The 21793-nt window shown below is 36.5% G+C and overlaps 1 protein-coding gene across 4 annotated transcripts in view; it reads right to left on the bottom strand.

The window, feature by feature from the left end:
- Positions 1 to 21793, bottom strand: part of LOC134533068 (cilia- and flagella-associated protein 410) — a 44490-nt gene that overhangs the window by 5657 nt on the left and 17040 nt on the right. For 2 of the 4 annotated variants that reach the window (XM_063370274.1, XM_063370272.1), the window contains exons 3-7: positions 18435 to 18602; positions 17063 to 17249; positions 14934 to 15026; positions 13544 to 13689; positions 9564 to 9603 (exon numbers count right to left, since the gene is read on the bottom strand). In XM_063370274.1, the coding sequence (XP_063226344.1) occupies positions 9564 to 9603; positions 13544 to 13689; positions 14934 to 15026; positions 17063 to 17249; positions 18435 to 18602 (634 nt within the window). The remainder of the gene's footprint in view (positions 1 to 9563; positions 9604 to 13543; positions 13690 to 14933; positions 15027 to 17062; positions 17250 to 18434; positions 18603 to 21793) is intronic. The other 2 variants (XM_063370273.1, XM_063370275.1) reach the window with 1 other exon arrangement.

Raw genomic sequence — 21793 nt, forward strand, 5'->3', positions numbered from 1 at the left:
AAAGCCTGGCAACCGCGTAAAGGATTCACTGTAATGCAACATGGACGAAAGTCTAGTTCTAACGAGAATGCAGATACCAAACGCGATCTGAACTGAAAGAAAACTCCAATAAAAGTAGGTAGTAGAAATACTTCTACCAATTTATAAAAGGACGAAAGCCCTCTTTGTTACCAGGTTCAACCCTACGGTTAAAAATTGAATTCACAGACTACATTTCCAATGAACTTAACATGTCTCAAGTGAAAGTTACAAAACTTCGAACAAAACATGACTCATGCCTCGTTCCATTTCTCTGTACTAGAAGAAGATTTTGAAAGAATCAACATCATCCTCTTATGCCCTAGTGGATGCTTAATAAGCCCTTATTATGGAAAACTTCACCCAGACCATATTGCAAGCTCTACTTCCATTCCATCAAAACTACCACCAATTCTTTAACTACCAACTCGGAGCTTCTAGTTTGTCCCAGGTGCTAGGAGGAGCATTGCATTATACCTCCAGTGCAGGTAATATCTAAGGAGTGGGTAATTGGCTATCACAACATCAGAGGACTAAGAACAAAATAAAATGAATTTTTTTGTAAACTAGTTAACCCAAATTATGACATTATATGCATCATGGAAACCTGGTTCAATGTAGTATAAATTCCCATTACTTTACAGAACAATATTTGATCTTTAGAAATGAGTAACTCAATATGAAGTTAATTGCAGTTAAAGTTTATTTCTGTTCAGCCCATTGAAAACCATGATTTCCATGAAGCTGAAAGTGTTTGGCTGAAAATTAAAATTTTGAACAACAATAATGTAACGTTAGGTAACATCTATCTACTCCCTCAAAGCATTCCAAACACATTCCAAGCTTATTTTAAGTCATTTGAAGAAAAATTAATATCCAGTCAAGATAAATTATTAATTCACCATGACTAATGTTTCTGATATTAATTGGCTAAAGAAATCTACTACTAGTATCCTAAACTGTCATTCTAAATCCAAGAAACACTTCACAAACTGTACAAGAGGAATAATAACTTTTTTACTATAATTATTTTTCTTATTACTGGGAACAAGTGAAAATCCTTATAAAACGGATAAAATTAATTGAATCGTTTATTTCAGAAACCACCTAAGCGACAAAAATTCCAAAAAATGTTGTTTTGTTGGTACTGTTCACTTCGGAGGTGACTACATCGTTTAGTGCAGAAATAACATATGTTCCATATCACCGATGCTATTTGGCAGCCTTGAAAATAATCCGTTTATTTCAGAAAGAACCCAAGCGCCGTCGCATAGGTTCTTTCTGCGGTAGATTTCACTCGCGACAGTTGGCGGCTTTGACGACAAGTGTCACGTGTTCCGTGGCTCACTGTTTTGTTTGTAGTTTGTATCGAAGGTTACTGACATCCAAACACTAAGTGGATAATATTATTTTTCGTGCATTTTCGGTGAAAAATAAGGTGTTATTTTGTGGTTTATCATACATTATTATAGTTCTTAAGCCATGTCTGATAGTTCGGATGATTAACCTAATCCCAAGCGTAGGCGTGGAGTTGTGCACGAAGAAAAATACCAACGGAACATTATTCGGAATGCTAGGCTCAAACGATTGCAGTACGTCTCGTACAAAGGAAAAGAAGTTCCCAGCAAAGCCCATAAGAATGATGTAAACTGTAAGTGCCATTTGAATTGTTATTTGAAACTTATGGATGAAATAATACGAGAACAATGGGAAACATTTTACTCTTTGGAAAGTAAAAACACCCAAGACACATACAACCAAGCTTTAATGGAGTTAATGCCTGTGAAACGTAGACACAAAAACCGCAGCCCTAATGAAAATAATGAGCAAGCTCAAGAAAACCCTGACGTGCCTACTGGTGACTTGGCAAACCAAAAATCCCATTCATAAAAGTATAACTTGAAAGTAAATGTTGTTCTTACTCAAGTTTGTAGAGGTGTTTTCTTGAAAGTGTTTCAAATTTCTGACAATAGAGTCAAAAGAATAAATAAATGTTCTGTCCTTCACAAAAGCCCTTTAGATATGAGGGGAAAATCTAGAAGTGGAAACGCACTTCCAGTTAACGTTTGTGTGAGAATACAGCAGCACATTGAAAAATTTGATGTCAAGGAAACCCATTATGGGGGAAAACCTAAAAAATATCTTGACGCTAGGCTTGATTTTGCAAAAATGCATGCAATGTTTATTTTAGACAACCCTGATCTAAAAAATAAAGTAAGTAAAGTATAGTTTCTACAACAAATACTACAAAGAAAACTTTGCCTACTGTTTTGGAAGGTCACAAGTTGATGTGTGTTCAACTTGCGAAAGACTGTCGGCCAAACTGAAAGACAAGGGTTTAAGTGACAATGCTAAAAGAAATGTAGCTGCTGAAAAAATGGTACACTCAAGGCGAGCAAAGAAGTTCTAAAAAGCTATGAATGAGGCAAGCAAAAACAAAGATGACGACACGGTCGCACTAGCCTTCGACTATAAGCAAAACTTACCCTTGCTACACATACCTGTACAGGAGGTTTTTTATATGAGGCAGCTCTGGGTAAATGTGATTTCGTTACACGATTTGAAAACTAATGCTTCCAAACTGTATGTCTATCATGAGGGCGAAGCAAACAAAGGCCCAGACGAAGTATGTTCAATGCTACTGAACTATTTCAGTGACATTCCACTTAATGTGAAGCATCTCATACTGTTTTGTAATGGCCCATCAGGCCAAAATAAGAAATCATACAATTGTGTGTTTTTTTACTAAACCTCTGTGACTCAGGACGGTTTGAAACAACAACTCACAACTTCCCTGTACGTGGCCACTCATTTTTCCCATGTGACAGAGATTTTGGAAGCATAAAGCGTCTCTTGAGAAAGACGGACAGGATTTATACTCCTGATGAATATGCAGAGCTCATGCTAAAACCTAGTAAGTGTGGCCAATTTACTGTATATCACCTCACATCAGACGATGTTCTCAGTTTCAAAAAGTGGTGGCCCAAATCATATAAGAAAATGACAAATTCGGACAAAACTTCAGGCAGGAACGTACCCAAAGAAAATAAGCAGCCATTCAAAGTGTCCAAGTACAAGCAGTTTCTCTACAACAAGGATACTCCGGGAAAATTGGTCGCAAGCGAATACATTGGAGGAATAGCAACGTCTACCTACACATTGCTAAAAACTGCCAACCCTCCGGAACTACCAACAGAGAAAGCTTATCCTTTGGGAAGGTATGTTTACCTTTATTTTACCAAGGTCATTTTAAACGTTTATATTTTTACTGTTAGCTAAACATTTTTGTAGGACATACTTAACAAATTTTAAAATTTATCGGGTTTTGCACAGTGAGATTTTTGTTTTTAGGTCCCAATCAACCAAAAAAAGATTGATGATATTAAAAAGTTGATGGAGTACACTGTTGGATATGAAGCCTTCTACAACACCATCATCCAATGGCCAACAACTGACCACGAGTTGCCAGAAGACATGCCAGAAGCTGAATAGACCATGTGTACGAGTATTTTCCGTTTAATGCCTAATAAAAAACACTCTTGTTTATACTTAAGTGTGTCTGTTACTTACCTTTGATACCAAAACAGGTAAAAATTAATCGTTTGACTTAATTTCAATATTAATTTTTAAAAAAATCACTTTGGATTACACTAATTTATTGCAGAAACCACCTAAGTAAAAAATTTTCAAAAATTTATAACTCAAAAACTTGAAGGAAAAAAAATTTAACAAAATAGATTATTCCAATAGCATGTTCTTGATTTGATAAAAAAATATTTGAAGGAGACTAGACCTATACTTAAGCTGCAAAACAGTTTTTTTTAGTTTTCCGAAAGTTGAAAAAAGCGCACTTAGGTGGTTTCTGAAATAAACGATTCAATTGGTCAAGAGTAACTAATAACAACATTAAGAGTAATCCCAAAAAATGTTGGTATTATGTAAAATTAATGAAGGATGGTTATTATGATCAATAATCTTTAAAAATCAATTATGTTATGTGTAGTGATTCTTCTGTGTTGTCTAATGAATGTTTTAGCTAAATATTTTTCTAGTGTTTGTGTCTTCAATTTGTAACTCTCCAATTCCTATTAATGATATAAGACTTGATTCTGTACCTGTACCAACCTTCTGAAAGTCATGTCCTTTGGGGAATTAAGGTCCTAAAAACATCAAAATCAACAGGACCTAATGGCATTTCAAACTTCATTTTGAAAGGTTGCTCACATTTTTTACCACCCTTACTACAACATATTTTTAATACAAGTTTAAAATCACAAGTGTTTCCAATAAATGGAAAACAGCAAAGGTAACACCTATCCATAACAATGGTTCAAAATTTAATGTTTCCAATTATCGTCCAAAATGTCTACTTAATGGTTTTTACAAAAAATTTTGGGGAAAAAAAAGGTCCAAATTTCTAAATTTTCATCTCAACAATAGATTATCTAGTAGTCAACACGGCTTCTGAAGAGGAATGTCTACAGCTACTAACTTAATTACATTTCTCAATCCCATATATAACGAAGTAGTTAATATAAAACAGATAGATGCCTGCTATTTCGATTTGAACAAAGCCTTTGACATTATTCACTACACTTTATTACTTGAAAAGTTATCTCAGTTCGGTTTATGTGATAACTATATACATAAATTGGTTTTCTAGTTATTTGATAAATAGAAGTTTTTTTGTATCTATAAATAATAATAATTCCTCTCTTTTCAATACTAATTCTGGAGTTCCTAAGGGTGGCACTTTATCCTCTCTTATTTTTAATATCTTTATTAATGATATCACCAGTGCTATAAATAATTCCACCGGAGTCTTTTCTGCAGACGATTTGAAAATTTAAAGGTAAATTAATACTCCTCACGACTGCTTATTATTACTACATGATATTAATAAAATCAATAACTGGTGCATACACAATTTAGAGACTTAACAAGAATAGAACTAAGATATCCTTTACGAGGAAATATTACCCAGATAAGACTACATATAACTTGTTGAACTGTCAAATCTCAGAACTACATTAATAAAAGATCTTGAAATCTTCCTATATGCCAAGTTATTTTTTATAAGCATGTTAACTATCTATATTCTTCTACCCGAAGAACTTTGGCCATTATAAAATTCAACACTTTTTATGTTGCTGATTCAGATTCTATTCTTTCCCTCTATTTTTCTTTAGTTAGATCTAACCTAGAATTTTGCTTTATCATTTGGAACAACATCAAGTTGACTGATAGCAATAAAATTGAAAGCATTCAAAATAAAATTATTGAATTAATTAATCTATAGAGATTTCCTTATTCAATCCTTACACCTCTCTCAGTTTGTAGAGACTACATTACGCACGCTTTATTCAAAATTGCTACAATTTAAAAATTCAATGTAAGTTTATCCTTGGAAATTCTGTCTTGAGAGTACCACAATTTAGGGCCGGTTTTATGACCTCCGGCTAAAGTTCCGGCTAAAATTTAACCGCAGGCTAGCTCTTATTTCGGTTTTATGACTCCCTGTTAACGTCTACCTTCCAGTTAAAGTCCCAGCTAACCTAGCGGGTGGATGAACCGGCCGCTAGCTGCTTAACCAGAGGCTAAGCAACAGAAAATAAAATGGCGTTGTATCAGGCGAGGTTAGTTGTTGATACTGATGATGACTATTTGAGGAATTCTATTGAATATGTGCAGGATGCGATGGAATAATTTATTACTAAATATAAAATGCTTCGCCGTATTCGTCAAAATTTTATTAAAAATTACATGGCATGAAAGTGTAGTCACGCTTTCCATTCTCGTCTAGTCGTGTATTATTATTTGACTTTAATTGATCACGAAGTACATAAACGTATGCAATGTATATAAACTTAAATTTCCTGCTTAAGAATATGTGTAAATAAGTGAATTTTAAAATTGCAAAACGAGGGTTATTATTACCTATAAAATGCGTGTTTTCGTGGAAGTTGTATCTGTGAATTTTTATTCGTAATACAGTGGACATATGCCGGGAATGAAATGCACTTCATACGACTTCAGACATGGTTCTAATTCAATGAATACAATTGAATTGAGAAAATTAATGTTACCCAATTATCCCTTCCCTATCTTACAAACCTTTAGGTACTTATTATCTACCTGCCACGCAAGTGCAAAACGAAAACAGCACTGGAATTATTCTGTTTCCCGTATCCAAGTTTATCCCTTGATCCTATCGGCATGACCCTTTATATGTTGGTCTTGTTTTACATTAGACTTGCTGTTTTAATTTAGAATGTTGAAAAATCCTGTACATAACTCAAAATACCTAACATATCACGATACAAACAAATTATGTCAGGTCTTGTAAAAATGTATTTCTTTCGTAAACATTTTACAATCATAATTATTTCCCCAGTGAAAATGTCTAGGATCTCTCGACCTACTAAATTAAAACAGCAAGCATCCTATACCACAAACTAATTCCATCAGGATCGGATTAATTTGGATACGTGATACGAAACTATTAGTACAAAATGAAACCTACACCAGTGAAATGAAAATCGACAAGTATTTTCCCGAAACAGGGTCTATATTATTTGATTATAAAATAAATTTATGAAAGAAATAAGTGATCTCTAGCAAAAATGTCATCCCTATTTATTTGTTTGTATAGAATTACTTCGTTAGTTTTGGCTTAATATAAAACCTAACAAAATCATGAGTTTCAATACAAGAGTAAAGTTGAAAACACACGGTTTTGAATCTTAAATTGTAATTTTATGGTTTAATACAAAGCAGGTTTGACGTCGAAGTAGTTTTTGGTTAATTTAATTATATCTGTTGCAAGATAAAGTTCGCGGCATATTTCTTTACTGCAGCTGTAAACATTCCGAATCACAATAAAACAAACAGCTGACTAACATTCTAGCAGAAAAAAAAAACTGTCTTGCAACAAAAGTTACCAAATTCTGGTTTATTTCATTACCAACACACCCATTATTACACCACATGCTTCGTCAGGTTCCGGTTAGCCAACCGCAGGCTAAGTATGGGTCATACATAATACACCCCTCGTTCGTTAACCGGAGGCTAGCCTAACCTGAAGGCTAGCTAATCTGAAGATTTAGCCGGAGGTCATAATACCGGCCCTTAATAGTCATTTAAGATCTACTTTATGCACAATTAACAACAAAAACAACCTTATCTATAGACTGATTTATAATTACAATAAATTAGATTTGTAATTCTATTAGATGAATGAATTAAAATTTGTAATTTTGCAATCTAGTAAATGCCTTAATTAATAACTTAGTAAATAACAGATATTTGTTCTCTCTTTTTTGTTTATTATTGTGTGTAGTATGTACTTAATAATGTTTGGTGGTATTATTGTATTTGTCGTGGTTGTTGTTGTGTTTGTTGTATGTGTTGTCACCGCTAATATATGGAAATTTTCCCTTCGTGTGTTAGCCATGTGCTGTTCTTACCCACTATTGTGCAGATGGGGGTGGGAGTCCATATGTTTGTGGTGATATCTTTTGTGTTTGTCTTGTATATTTGTTATGACTATGACCACCAACCAAGTCTGACGACTGTCGGTGGGCATGTCACAATTTGAAATAAATAAATAAATAAATAAATAAATAAATAAATAAATAAATAAATAAATAAATAAATAAATAAATGTAAATTCACAGTATAACAAGCTTTCAGAAAAATTCACAATGTAAAAAAATCAGTAAATGTGATAAACATTTCACACTAGAGATGGAAAATCAGAGAAATTAATCAGATGCACAAATTGCAGCCAATAACTAACAAGATGATACAACAGTTGATTTTATTGTTAGTATAAATATTTTCTCGGAAAGATTTTGTATGCCTGACATGAATACAGTGTTCCTTAAATTTAATTTTCTTTTAAGAGTGTGGTTTAAATATGGTGTGTGGCCAACAACTCTTTAATTACTGGTGTGTTCTTGCGGGGTTTTGGGCGCCTACCCTCTTCGCAGTAGATACCAGGAACGCTGCTACTGGATTGACTACCAGACTGATAATCCAGCTAGCACGTCACTGCACTGTGTTACTGTCCAGAGAGTAATTATTAAAAGGAAAATTTGGTAGTGTTGTGTGAATAGTGGAAATTTGCATTACTTAACTGACGTTTGTTATAAATGAAATAGTAATAATGGAAAAACATATGATTTTAATGGGTCCTTGAATATGGGCGTGAAGTTACTGTTAACATGTGATTAAGCGAGAACAACCAAAATAATATATTTTGTATGTTAACTTCTGTTCAATCCTAGGTGTCGGTAATTAAATGCAAATGACGTCACTGGAACACATTGAATACCATGCCGGGTCTAGCTATACGTTGTCGGAGGCTTGAAGGCTCTCTTCCCAGGACCTCCAGGTGGTCTGCTGCTACGCTGGAACAACTGGACGCTGGAAGCTGTAATTGGCGAACTACAGGAGATCTGAGGTAGCCGGGCGTCTGGCTGAAGAATCGACTTCCCTCTCGTCCTAGAAAGTCTGGTTTAATTAGGATCGGTCTCACCAATCGTCGTGGCCGATCGCAGCTGGCGCTGACATCAGTCGTCAGGAACCACTACGGGACGAAACGGGACCGACGCGGAAGTTGGCACTCGATGTCGCCGATACTCCCTATCTAAGACTTATTCAGTCTAGATACTATTCTCCCAACTCGTAGAATGGAGAATTCTAGATAGTACACGACCGCGGATGACGCGAATCTTCAATTTCTCGGGCGGCAACCAAGGCTTTGGTTCGCCCCAGCCCGAGAAAACATCTTCCCGCTGCAAGATGGCGATGGCGTCTCCTCCTTCCTCCTTCTAACTATTTACTTTCAGTCCCTAGCAACCAAGGAGCTATAGCTATCAGCAAACCAAATTAACTGCATAGTGAAATAAAACTTGGATGTTAGCGTGTAAGAGTGCTGAACTATGACCAAATGAATAAAGTTTCCAAAGAATAATTCTTAGAAGACCCTGAAGTTAAAAGTTTGTTGTCTCTGGCAATAAGATGTGTAATATCTATTATACTTTGGTTGTCCTCTTTACAATAAAATAATCAAATACATAATCTTGGCTCATGAAATATACAATTAATGTTAAAATAATAATAATAATAATAATATAACTGTAAACAGTTGTACTGGTTACAAGAGAGTGTATCAATCATATGAGAATGTACTATTTACTAAATTCACAAGTGTCCACAAGGAAGTAACACCCATACTATAACATATCTCCTAAGAGTAAAGGAACAATGTTGTGTTTGGAAGAAGAGTGGGGCACCGAGGTCTTGCAAGATATATTATTTTAAGCATCAATCAATAGTTTTACACAAACTTGTTAAATTGATTTTACAATAAATTACTTCACAAAAAAAAAGCTTCTACTATGAAGCTAGCTTCATAGTGATTAAGAAATTTTATTTCTGTCTAACAGTTCATTAATGTTCGAACTTGCTGAAAGCTCAAAATTGTGTGCAAATCATAAGCAATGACTACAGAATTAACTACTTAACAAAGCAATACTCACCTCACTGGATATAAAGTGGTTACTATTCTTTCTGGAAGACCTAAAACAGAACAATATGTACATATACACTATCAGCAGCAAATAGTCTAACACACACACACTTCCATTAATATTATTGGGACAAACTAAACTATAAATATGTGCAATGAAACAAAATTTTTTTTACTAAACTCAATTTAAATAGGTACATAAAGAGATTGTGAATAGTAGGTCTATATCAGTATTGTTTTATAATTTTTTTAGTTTGTTAATAATTACCTGAAACCAAATTCAAAACACATTGTAAAACATACAATACATAACATATAAATACCCAAAATTCAAACTGCTTGTTCCAAAGCTTAACTAGTTTCATAAATCTACAGTTATGTCAGCGCCCTACAAAATAATAAATGACGACTGCTTCATTGGAACAACTTCAAAACCATTTTTTTCCACTGTATGTCAAGAAATAGGCACTTCATTGAACTCAATCTCTGAAAACTATTGTGTATAGTAGCAGGACAGTAGTGACTTGGCCCAAATCAATGACAGATATTGCTGCAACATCAATTTACATTCCACCACAGATCCACAGCACTGCTTCAATTCAGCATTTCAGGCCATGCTCAAGTACTGCTGGTACTTGCAAGAGTGTCTCGGACCAGTCACAAGGATATGTTGTGAGGGTGAGAGATTCCTTTCCTATATTCCTGGTGTTCCAAATGTTACTCAGCACCAATGTCATGGATATCTGATATGACTAAAACAAGGTGCACTACAAATATGTAGTTAAATGTGTATATAAAAATATTTGCTACATCAGAAGCAATAAAAACATGCAAATACTTCACACGGGACTGCGTGCTCCTGCAAAGCTGAGGTAGTGGTTTGCAATGAATACATCCGTAAAAAGTCTGCAGTGGACAGACATGGGCCAGTGGCTTCTGCTCTAGCGATACACTGCACCACTGTGACGTAAGCTTACACAGCCACGATTTTATGGTGTTATAATAAACCAAAATTTTTATCATTAAAAGTAGTGGATTCATTTTTATTGCCATTAAAACATGCGTAATATTATGTTCATGTCAAGCACAATATCACTTATATTAATGAAAGTAAGTTACACAAAAACGGCAACAAAAACATTCATTAATCTTCTGTAATGTTCCTTAGTTCACGAGAAAATTATAAATATTAAAATAAGAAGTACAGCTTAACCTTTTTTTCAACAGTAATATCTAGATATTTTATGGTTTCATGTTTTGATAAGATTAACAAAGCACTATGTATTTTGTTAATAAATAAATAAATAAAAATAAACAAGAAATTGTGTTATAAGAACTACCAAACTACATAACATTTTAAGCAGTGGGAAAAAGCAGTGCCAACAAATATACAAATAAAAAAAAACTTTTTGTCACTGTCTTATTGTTTCAATTACATTTATACAAACTAAAAATCAATATGCAATTTTAAAAACCAAAAATCATTATAATTATACATATCATAATGCTGTTCCTCTTAGGACTCTTTAGCTATTTCTGTAGGGTATCAGTTATAGACTGTTTTTATTTACTTTACTTCGAAAAAATATACATTAAACCCATTTAAATTATTCTAGTACAGTAGGGTCTCGATAATCCGAGCTCCGATAATCCGAGTTCCCAATAATTCGAGTCAGTTTCGGGGGTTATGAGAAAGAAAAAAATACGAATTTTGCAAACACACATACACGTAGGGACGGCCAGGGCTACATTGAGGAGGAAGGCCCGATGGGGTGAATTGGGTAAGTGACTGTACATAGCAGGTAGCGGCCCACCCCTGTCAGAAGTCGCAAGAATCTATTTTTAGAACATTGGGGGGGAAACTCCTTTTCTCCGTCGCCCTAGACCCTCCGCCCCCTCGTCGCTTCCCGCGTTCCATCCAGAGGGCAATTTTTAGTTCCCATAAGTTCTTCGCCGTGAGCACATCTATGTAGTTACGTCCCAGTTCTATTACGAACCAGTATGAGTAAAAGAAAACATACTGAAATATCATTAAGTGATAAATTAGAAGCGCTGACGCGGGTTGATAAAGGTGAGCCGCTAAAAAAATTGCGGTGATTTAGGAGTGAGTGCTGTTACCGTGGGTGACTGGAGGCGCAACAGACAGAAATTGGAGTTATGGCATACTCAAAAAAATCTTTCTCAGGCTACAACATCCAGATCTCGTATGAAAAAAAGTGAGTACGAAAAAACAAGTGAAGCTTTGTTTTCATGGTTTTTAGCACAGCAGCAAAAAGGTGTCCCTCTTTCTGGGCCTATATTACAAGAAAAAGCGCAGTATTTTCGTAATAAATTACAAGAAGGTGAAAGCAATTTTAATGCCAGTAAAGGATGGCTGGATAAAAGGGAAAAAAGATATGGTGTGCGGCAATTGCATATCACGGGAGAAAAGCTTTCAGATGATGCTGCTGGTGCTGAAAACTACGTTCAAAAATTTCAAAGCATGATCGAAGAAGGGGGCTACACACATGATCAATTATATAACTGTGACAAGACTGGGTTAAATTTTAAAATGCTACCTGACAAGAGTCTAGCATCCAAATACGAAATTTCTGCTCCTGGGCATAAAAAGAGCAAGGAACGAATTACTGTTCTGCCATGTTCCAATGCCTCTGGGACACATAAGCTTCGTCCCTTGGTGATAGGAAAGTCAAAAAAACCTAGAGCTTTTAAAAATGTAAATATGAACGCACTACCCGTTGCATACAAAAATCAAAAGAACTAGTGGATAAATACGACCATTTTTAAAAATTGGTTCTTTGAGGAATTTTTTCCTTCAGTAGAAACTTTTTTAAAAGAACGACAATTACCGAGAAAAGCACTGTTGGTTATTGACAACGCTCCATCCCATCCAAACGTAGAAGAGCTGTCAAGTGATGAAATTAAAACTGTTTTCCTGCCCCCAAATGTGACTAGCCTCATTCAACCTATGGACCAAGGCGTCATTGCGACAATAAAGAAAAAGTACAGACGCATGCTTCTGACATATATTTTGCAAGAAGAAGAAATTTCATTAGTAGATATGCTAAAAACAGTTAATATAAAAGACATTATCTATTGGTTAGTTGATGCGTGGTCAGAAATTAAACAGGAAACTATACAGAAATCCTGGTCAAAACTTATAAAACCGAGAGTTTCACATAGTGAAGAAGAAGAAACAGTTGAAGATGACTGTGATAATATGACTCTATTGAATTTAATGGTGGCAATCCCTGGCTGCGAAATGGAATCCAGTGCTGAAGAGGTTAAGAAGTGGTTAGACAGTGATGAAATTGAAGAATTGACAGATGAGAAAATTATTGAAATGGTCAACAACCGGGATGAGGACACAGAAAAAGACGAACAAGAGGAAGAAGAAACCAACAAAAAAATTAGCCATACAGATGGGTTTCGACGCTTAGAAAAGGCACTCGAATACGTGGAGCAGCAAGATGACGTCACGCCAAATGACGTAATGTTTTTTAAGAAGTGGAGCACACGAGCAGCTGAGAAGCGAGGAGCATTAAAAACACAAAAAACAATAATAGATTATTTTAAAAAATAATAATTATGTATATATTTATATTCTGTCTTTTAATATGTTTGTATTTTCTTTTTATTAAAACATCGACATATGTATTAGAAATCAATTTTGCGTGTTTTTATTCGTATTTCCAATAATCCGAGGTTCTGATAATCCGAGTTGGCCCTGGTCCCATCCAGCTCGGATTATCGAGGTTCTAGTGTATTAATAATTTAGGAACTTAAATGAAAGGTTTTCTATATTTTATTAGACAAACTGAGGTAATTGAGGTGAATTTCACTGTATTATGTGTTTTGCTATGTATTTATTTCCAATGAATTCCATTTCAGTGTTCGGCAGTGGATTGATCTCCATTTGGATGTTTGGCGGTGTACTGACTTCAGCTATTCACCATACAACGTCACGCGGCGGGCGAGGGGGACACTCACATGGGCGTGTCGGGCTCATAGTTGGCGTTGCGGCGGTCCGTGTCGTAGAAGCCCTGGTCGTCGGCCGGCGTGGAGGGTTTCCTGGGGACCTGCTCCGCCTCCCCGTCCCGGTCGCCCGACACTCGCCGCCTCTGAGGGGGCGTCCGCTGCAGACACGACACCTCTCTTAGCGACACACCACCCCCAGCCCCACGTGTCTCATAAACTTCCGACAGATGCGATCAGCGCAAACATGAACCAAATGATTTATTAACAATTTAAACTTTTTGTGTGCCTCAGGTTTGCAAAAAAAAAAAAAAAAAAATTGCACTGAGATCTGGTTGAGGAGTTGAAGTTACAAAAGTACCGCATCTTCATTCTTGCACATTATAGTGTGGAGTCCGTTCTTAAGATAAATCATTTTTGATACAGTTTTTAGTTTTTAAACTCAGAGTTGAATCTTTGTTTTCATTCACATTACTTTCTCCACAAGACCAACTTTACCTATCTCTTTATTCATAAAAAAAAATCCTATTTATTTGAAAATAAAAGTATTTACACACATGCATCAAAAAAATGGACATTGTGTATATTAAAATAGGAGCAAACTCAATGAGAATTATTATTTTTTTAACATATATGTACATTGAAGACTCAAAAAAGGGTCAAAGGCAAAATTAAACTGTTTGCTGTTTATATTACTAACAGTAATAAGCATATCTGAAATTACAATCAGGGAATTAGAAATCGATATTCTGAAAATTTTGTTGCTACAACACATTTACACAGAAATCTCTGTCAAACACACAATGCTTTAAAGAGTATTTATAATATATTTTTTTTGCAAATAATTATAAATGGCACTTAAAAATATAACAAAATTACACTTTATACAGTCCTTCCATATAATTAGCACATTATAATTATAACTAGTAACCATAAAAGTAATCAACAAATCTATCCATAAACTTAAAAAAAATTCAAATCATTTCAGTTTTCTTCAATTTTTTTCCTTCTGTTTAGCTAGTTAAATCTTTTTCTCATAAAACTTCAAAGGTTTGAAAAGTTATAGAAGGTTATATTCTGCACTGTATACGTTCAATAATGACAGACGACCAAAGAAACATACTACTAAATACAAATCTGTGAAATGATGTGCAAATTCATCTTTACATGCAAATAAATAACACACAAAAAAAAACTTCACTGCCACATTAACAAATAACATTACATGCATGTCAATCACAGTGAGAATATTCCAGAGCTCCATTGTCGAGCCGAGCCTTGCCTAGCCAGCCCCCCCCCCCCCCCCCCCCCCCCGGCGACAGTTAACAGATGAACATGCGACATGCTACGTGCGGAACAACCACAGCTGCAGGGACGCACACACAGACCAGTGTGCAGAGCCCACCTGGACAGGCTGTGGACGAGCCACCCGTTCCGTCTCTTCGTACTCGTAGTACGAGTCGGGGTAGTACGAAGACTCCATTCGCTGCTCGTACTCCTGCGGCAAACACCTCACTGCCACCCATCACCACGCAACAACACAGTGAGTCAGGACGACTCACACGGACTCGAGGGAAGGAAGTGAACGGAGCTCGGGAAAAAGAGAAGGATTCACCAGGACAGCATTCCAACGAAGACGTAAAAAAAAAATTATAACGTAAACCCAGCCTCATTTATTTTTATCGATACCTACTCAATTGTTCCTTAGTGTTCACTCATACATATTAAATGATACAGAAACCACTACTATTAATAAAATACGTGACAAGTGCCACGGCCAATCCCATCACTATTTTACAAATACAAACAAAGAGAATCCACCAAAACTCTAACAGCTGACACATGGCTCACCAGCAATTTTGTATTCTACCTCTGGACACCAAACCTCAGCCAATAACTGCACGTAGTACACATAAGTAAGTGCTTTCTCAGGACTAACAGTGAGGCAGGCAGCAGGCAATGAAACCGACTTAAGTCTCCACATCTTATTAAAAATATTGTGCTTGGAAGATAGGGTGAGAAGGAAGAAAGGGAAGGAATTTCCCAACTTTAAATATTTTTTCTCTAATATATACATAACATTCAAACTTCTATACCAATTACAATTTTTAAACCAGTAACCCATTTCCATGATAAGCAACCAATACATCATATACTTTTAATGAGAAGCTAACCATAGAACTTATATTTTATAACTTGCTGCTAATGTTTTATGTTAAATTATTGGCCGATTATTTTTAGTAACTGCACACCCACAAAATAAATGTTTATTTTTAATTACATGATGCAAGTAAATTTACACAAAAAATCTACCATACAATGTTAATGGTTTGAGGTAAATTAGAAGAGCATATTCGAAATACTTCAGTACTTTGGTTGTCATTTGAAAGAAAGCATTCCTTCCCTTAGCCACTGGAAGAAAAGCGAAGTTACAAACTTAACCTATATTTGATGGTCTATTAACATGCTGTTCTAAAAATCTTAACATTCCCATGACTTAACATTAGAACATGAAACACTTGGACATCAGACCACATGTAGTAGATGGATGAAGTGGGCCAGAAAGTCATTGATTAGTAGAGGATAAAAAGAACTTTCCAACCAAATAGTGTATGTTGAGAAGGTAACGGAATGTGGCAGCACGCCATGTAACAGAAAACGAATGCAATGAAAATTAGAAAACCAATTTTCACCTTCATACGAAAAGAGATAAAAGGCTACTTGGTTCAAAAACATTTTATAAGTTGCCACTTTGTGTGTGTATGTATGTACGAACACATCTGCTAGATATTCCAAGAATGTACCAAATGATACAGCAAACACAGCTTAAAGCAATTTTTTTATATATATATATATATATATATATATATATATATATATATATATATATATATATTTGTGTGTGTGTGTGTGTGTGTGTGTGTGTGTGTGTGTATATATAAACTTATTTGTTCTTTATTTGTTGTAATGAAAATATGGTAAAAATAAAGAATATTTAAAAATGTACATCTTTCAAATATTAATTATATTATTAAATACAACATATATTGAAGTTTGAATACCTTTTTTACATTGGGATGTACAGAATTTACATTTACTCAATAGAACAAATTAGTTGAAAGGCTATAATATTGCCATTTAAGAATTACAAAGTTTGCTGATACAGCTAGGCAAGACCAGCTTAACACTAAATAGTGTAGGCACTTAAAAAAAACTGTTGTTTTTGTTTGAACAATAAAAACCACATAATTTTGAACTAGAAAAAAATTATATTAGGAGACATTTAAACTCGTGAAACTATTTCCTGAGAGAATGATCGTTCCACGACAATAGCCACATGTTATTTCGACCTTACACAAACGAGGCAAGAAAACCATACAATAAAACGATTGTTTATACTGCAATAGGTAGCCAAACAAAAATTATGTTAGTGTGATTTCATTTACTTGAAGAATGATGTGAGCAGTACCTAAACAGCGAATGAGTGCAAAAGCCAAGCATGAAGTGGAGTAGCGGGTGGTGGGCAGAGCGTACCTGGTCCTGCGCGGGGCTGCAGTCGGGGCTGCTGAGCGCCGAGGGCCACTGGCTGTCGGGGGACATGTCCTCGGGGTGCAGCAGCTCGAGCCCCTTGCGGCACGCGTCCTGCACCTCTTCCGGCTTCACCACCGAGTTGTCCAGCTTCTGCAGGTGTGGCAGGGCGCGCAGCACCGTCAAGCGGTAGCTGCCACCACGCACACGCGCTTGCTGAGTCTGGGCCCCTCTCACTACTTAACATGCCGTCCATCTTTTCAGCGTTGTTTTACCTACAGTTTGTAAGCTGAACAGGATTTCTTGAGTACACCGAATTAGTACATTGAAAGTACATCTGCCTGGACAATAAACCAGAGAATTTAGGGGGAAAATTAACATAAGAAAGTGTCCTATATTTTGAGCAAAAAAGTTTGAAACATTTACAGCATGCAAACACTACTAATTACGCTGTATGTCGTAAGGAACCTCGGTAAAAGACAACAAAGATAAATATGCAAACACACAGAAAACAAGCTGAAATCAGGCAATGTTAAAAAATAAAAACATAAACAGCATATTAAGTCAGTGGAAGGAATTATTTTAAAAAAAAATTAATACACAGACTGATAAGAGGATACTGGAAAACAAATGGTATATATCTTAGTCCCCCTCTCCAGGCACAGTCAATGACTGGCGAGCAGTTGTCTGATTGGCCCTGCTCCCTGAGAGCTCATGTTATTACCTGATGTCTTGGTGCGAGGATAGTTTGTTTGTTTGCTATTTTTTTTTATGGTAACAGTTGATTTATACAATGACATACAAGGCACAACATTGTCAGGGCAAGGATCCTCAATTAATTTTATAATGATCTGCCCAATAATACTGAAGCAGCTCAATAATGGAGATATTGGTGCTCCACCAATCAAAAATACCAACACTGATTTAGAGTACCACTCTAACAAAAAAAAACACGAACATACTGTTATTAAATGTTATCTTAAAGCAAAAGCTATACAGTATTTAACATTTTCTACAGTTATTTTTAATTATTTAATGTGTTAAAACATACAACCCTGGCATAAACTCAATTAATAGGGTTTAAAAGAAGCTCATAAATTACTCAGTAAAGATACTTGTTACGTTATACTGAAGCCAGAAAAACATTTGCAGGATAAAATTTCCATGTAAAAAAGGAGCTTATACTAATGTCCCTCCAAAAGGTGTATGCCAAATAAAAAAATATATCTAAAGAACATAAGACATAGCTCACATGGATCTTTTTACTTTGCCAAAACATGAATACCATATAAGCATAACTGTGATGTATCAAAAAGTGGGAAATGATTGTCCCATTACTTGGGCTTCTGTTCTAGGTCCAACTGTTGAGGTCACTTACTTTTCGGCGTTGGCACATGGGTTCTCATCCAGCCAGAGGTTCCTGAGGCGCGGCAGCTCCTGGAGGTAGCAGATTTGGTTCAGGTCCCGTATCTCATTCTTGCGGACGTACAGCTCCTGCAGGTTGCGGCAGAACTGGAAGTCCGATAGGTTGTTGATCTTGTTCACGCTGCAACAAAACATCAAATATGAAGTGCGATCAACGCTGAAATATACTAAAATGTGTACAGATAGTCTACACGAACTATCAGTGAGTGGCCTTTTAGTTTCCTTTGCTCCAGCTCATCGAAAATGGGCCCACAGAGTGGGAGTCAAGGGCAAACAACATTGCCTTGACAAACGCAGGTGCGGCAAAGTTTCCTCCACCGCGATGTTACCTGGTGCCCGACTTCCTGCTACTTGCAACAACTGCCTTCTGCAAGGATACAACGAATGAAAGGCCACTCCAAAGTTATTTTCATGTGTGTTGTAATACCACGTGATATCCTTCTGTTACTCTGCAAACACAAACAGTGTGCAGTTCTAGTCTGAAATAAGTGCCCCAGATTATTGCATTCACGTGCACGTACTGTTTACAAACCGCAGTACCAAAACGATAGGTAATTTTTTTTTAATGAATAAGCGGGGTTGTATGCGTGCTACGCTAACCTGAAAAGACAGTGTATTATAGTTCTCAGTAATTGTGATTGCGATTGTTAAGGCTTACATGGCGAGACATGGCACAGTGGTTCCATTCCAACCTCTAGAATTACTCATTTCAAATTAGGATTACCAGTCTAACACTCAGTGTTGTATTACTATCCAATGCAAAACTCTATCTTCACCTTTACTATGCCCAAGTCACACAATTATGTGTAAAAGACAAGGGACTGTTTGTTTAAGTGCATGCTCTTACCAGTCTTACGCTTGAATACATGATTGTATAGGCATCATCAACATCACCGGTTAAATCAGAACCAGTTCCTGGGGATTAAAGAAACCGATAGCCTATTGGGAAAAATATTATTTTGGACTAGCAAAGTGAAACGATGAGCATTGGGTTCAGGCTCTACTTTTATTTATAGCGCCCCGAGATTACATTGAGCTCGGAACTACTTGAATACCAACTCGGCGCTCATAAATTGAGTCCTAACTGGGGAAACGTAAAAGTGCAAACCATATGCAAGTCACGTAATTAAATCTCCTAAAATTGACGGAGACTATCATTGTATGGTGTGGTTTCACAGTGCAATCAATGTCAGAACAGAACTAGTACATATAGTTGTTTAAGAACCAAAATAATAGTTTTGCACGATGCTGTATAACGCTTTCAAAGCTTCCACGCCCAAGTCGTGAGTGCGGCCTTACGCAACCCTCTCACTCGCCAAGGAAAGAAAGGAAAGCCAGCCGAACCCACGACGCGAGATCGCGCCACAGAGTGGGTTGCGCGTCTACGCAAGCGTTCAGTTCCGGGCGACATTGCAAGGCTGCCAGACGTCAGCGACCCGTCGCTGGAGCAGAACTGCGGCAGTCGCGCCTCGCCTCGGCTGGTTCCTTTGTTCGCGGCGCCCACATCGGCCACTCGTCGATGCGACGTTGGGCTCCCAGATATCGTGAATCGTTTCGAAAATGCAGACTTTTAGAGCTCGGCTTCGCCATGCCCCAGTTCCGTACTCAAATACATCAACGTGTCGTTCTCAACACGTATTGTGTTGGCCTCGGCGTAACGTCCACGTGTATTAGTTTTCTTTAAAAATAATACCGATACCTCAACACACAACACGTCTAAGACTACATAGAAATGAAATAACCCACTGTACACCACATGAGCGTGGCGTCTGAGCGAATTCGGCTTACAATATCGCAGACCCAGAAAGGCGTCAGAAACATGATGCAAAATTGTATACTTCTACGTATTTTAAGTCACATTTACCAACCGATTAAGTTGTTTACTACATATATACAGTAAAATGGCTGTATCATGTTCCGGGTGAAAGAGCATATTTATTTAACAGAGTTTATTTTGCGGCGATAAACAAATTCACACTGAACGATTTAAATAAAAACTTGGCGTTATCTGATATTTAATGTTTACATTATTTGACATAAACTGTAGGAATTATTGTCAATTACTGAATCATCATCCTTGTGAGAAAATGATTTAATTTTTGTGCCTTCGCAATACACAACACAATACTGATACTTTAATTTTACACAGTATTAACCTTACTTGTGTGTACAGAGCCGTAAATAACATGGAAGTACAAAATAGTGGATGCGTAAATAATTCAATTACTGTTTTTCGTTCAAATACATTTTCTATGCCACTCTTACTACATATAAATGATAAACAAAACAAAAAGGTCTGTGATTTCACACCCGCAATAAACTGAAAATCATTTGAAAACACAAAAACTGTTCAATACGCATGCAGATGTCGATAATGTGCGCAGATTCCGGCATTGGACGGCTGGGTACTCAAATGTTCTCCTAGTAGCCTACATAACATGTACTATTACGTAATTTGCAAGTTGTGAGTGACATTACGGACTTATTATCTTTATACAATTTATGTATGTTGTAGGCCTACACGTGTAAAATAGAATATGTATTCAAATAAAAACATATTGAATATATTTAAGCGTTTACAATTTTGTACTTCATTCGCCTCACAGCTCTCCACGCACAAGAAAGGCACATAGCCTACAGTGAGTCATCGGTCATAGCCACCACAAACCATAAGGCTGAACCGTTGAAGTAAGATATACATGTCACAACTCCGGTAGTCTACTAACACGATTGTCTAACAAATTATATATAGCCAAATATGGTAATAAATGTGTTCCGAATCTTCAGCCAGACGCCGCCGATACTCTCTCAGAGATAAACGATTCATGAGTTGACTTCATACGGTGAGAACGTTTTGCGGAAACGCAGATGTTATGGTTACATAAAGTAAAGAGCTCGTTAAAAATAGAATTGTTCCTACATCTAGATGATATAAGATTCAGGAATAGCACCATAGATAATGGGTACGTACAACGGCGGATCCAGTAGTTCACGAAGTAATAAACGACTTTTTAACGGCTTCCCCCAGAAAACATAATTCCATCCCGTGTAACAGGAGTTTCGGCCCGCATTTTTGAAATCGACACGTCACGCTCACATCACCAGATGGTTGGCAACACTGCGCATTGCCCAGAAGTGGGTATGCCAGCCGATTCCCGCGCAGTGGCCGTGAGCACACTACCAATAAGGCGCTCAAGGTGACCAGCACGCGGCGATAGAGGCGCGCTGGGATGCGAGCCGAGCTACAGCGAATCCAGCTTCGCGCCGGTACACTAGAAAGTGTTCATTACAGCTAAACTAGACACTTATTAA

The sequence above is a fragment of the Bacillus rossius genome, chromosome 6 (assembly GCF_032445375.1).
Source record: "Bacillus rossius redtenbacheri isolate Brsri chromosome 6, Brsri_v3, whole genome shotgun sequence".
NCBI lineage: Eukaryota > Metazoa > Arthropoda > Insecta > Phasmatodea > Bacillidae > Bacillus > Bacillus rossius.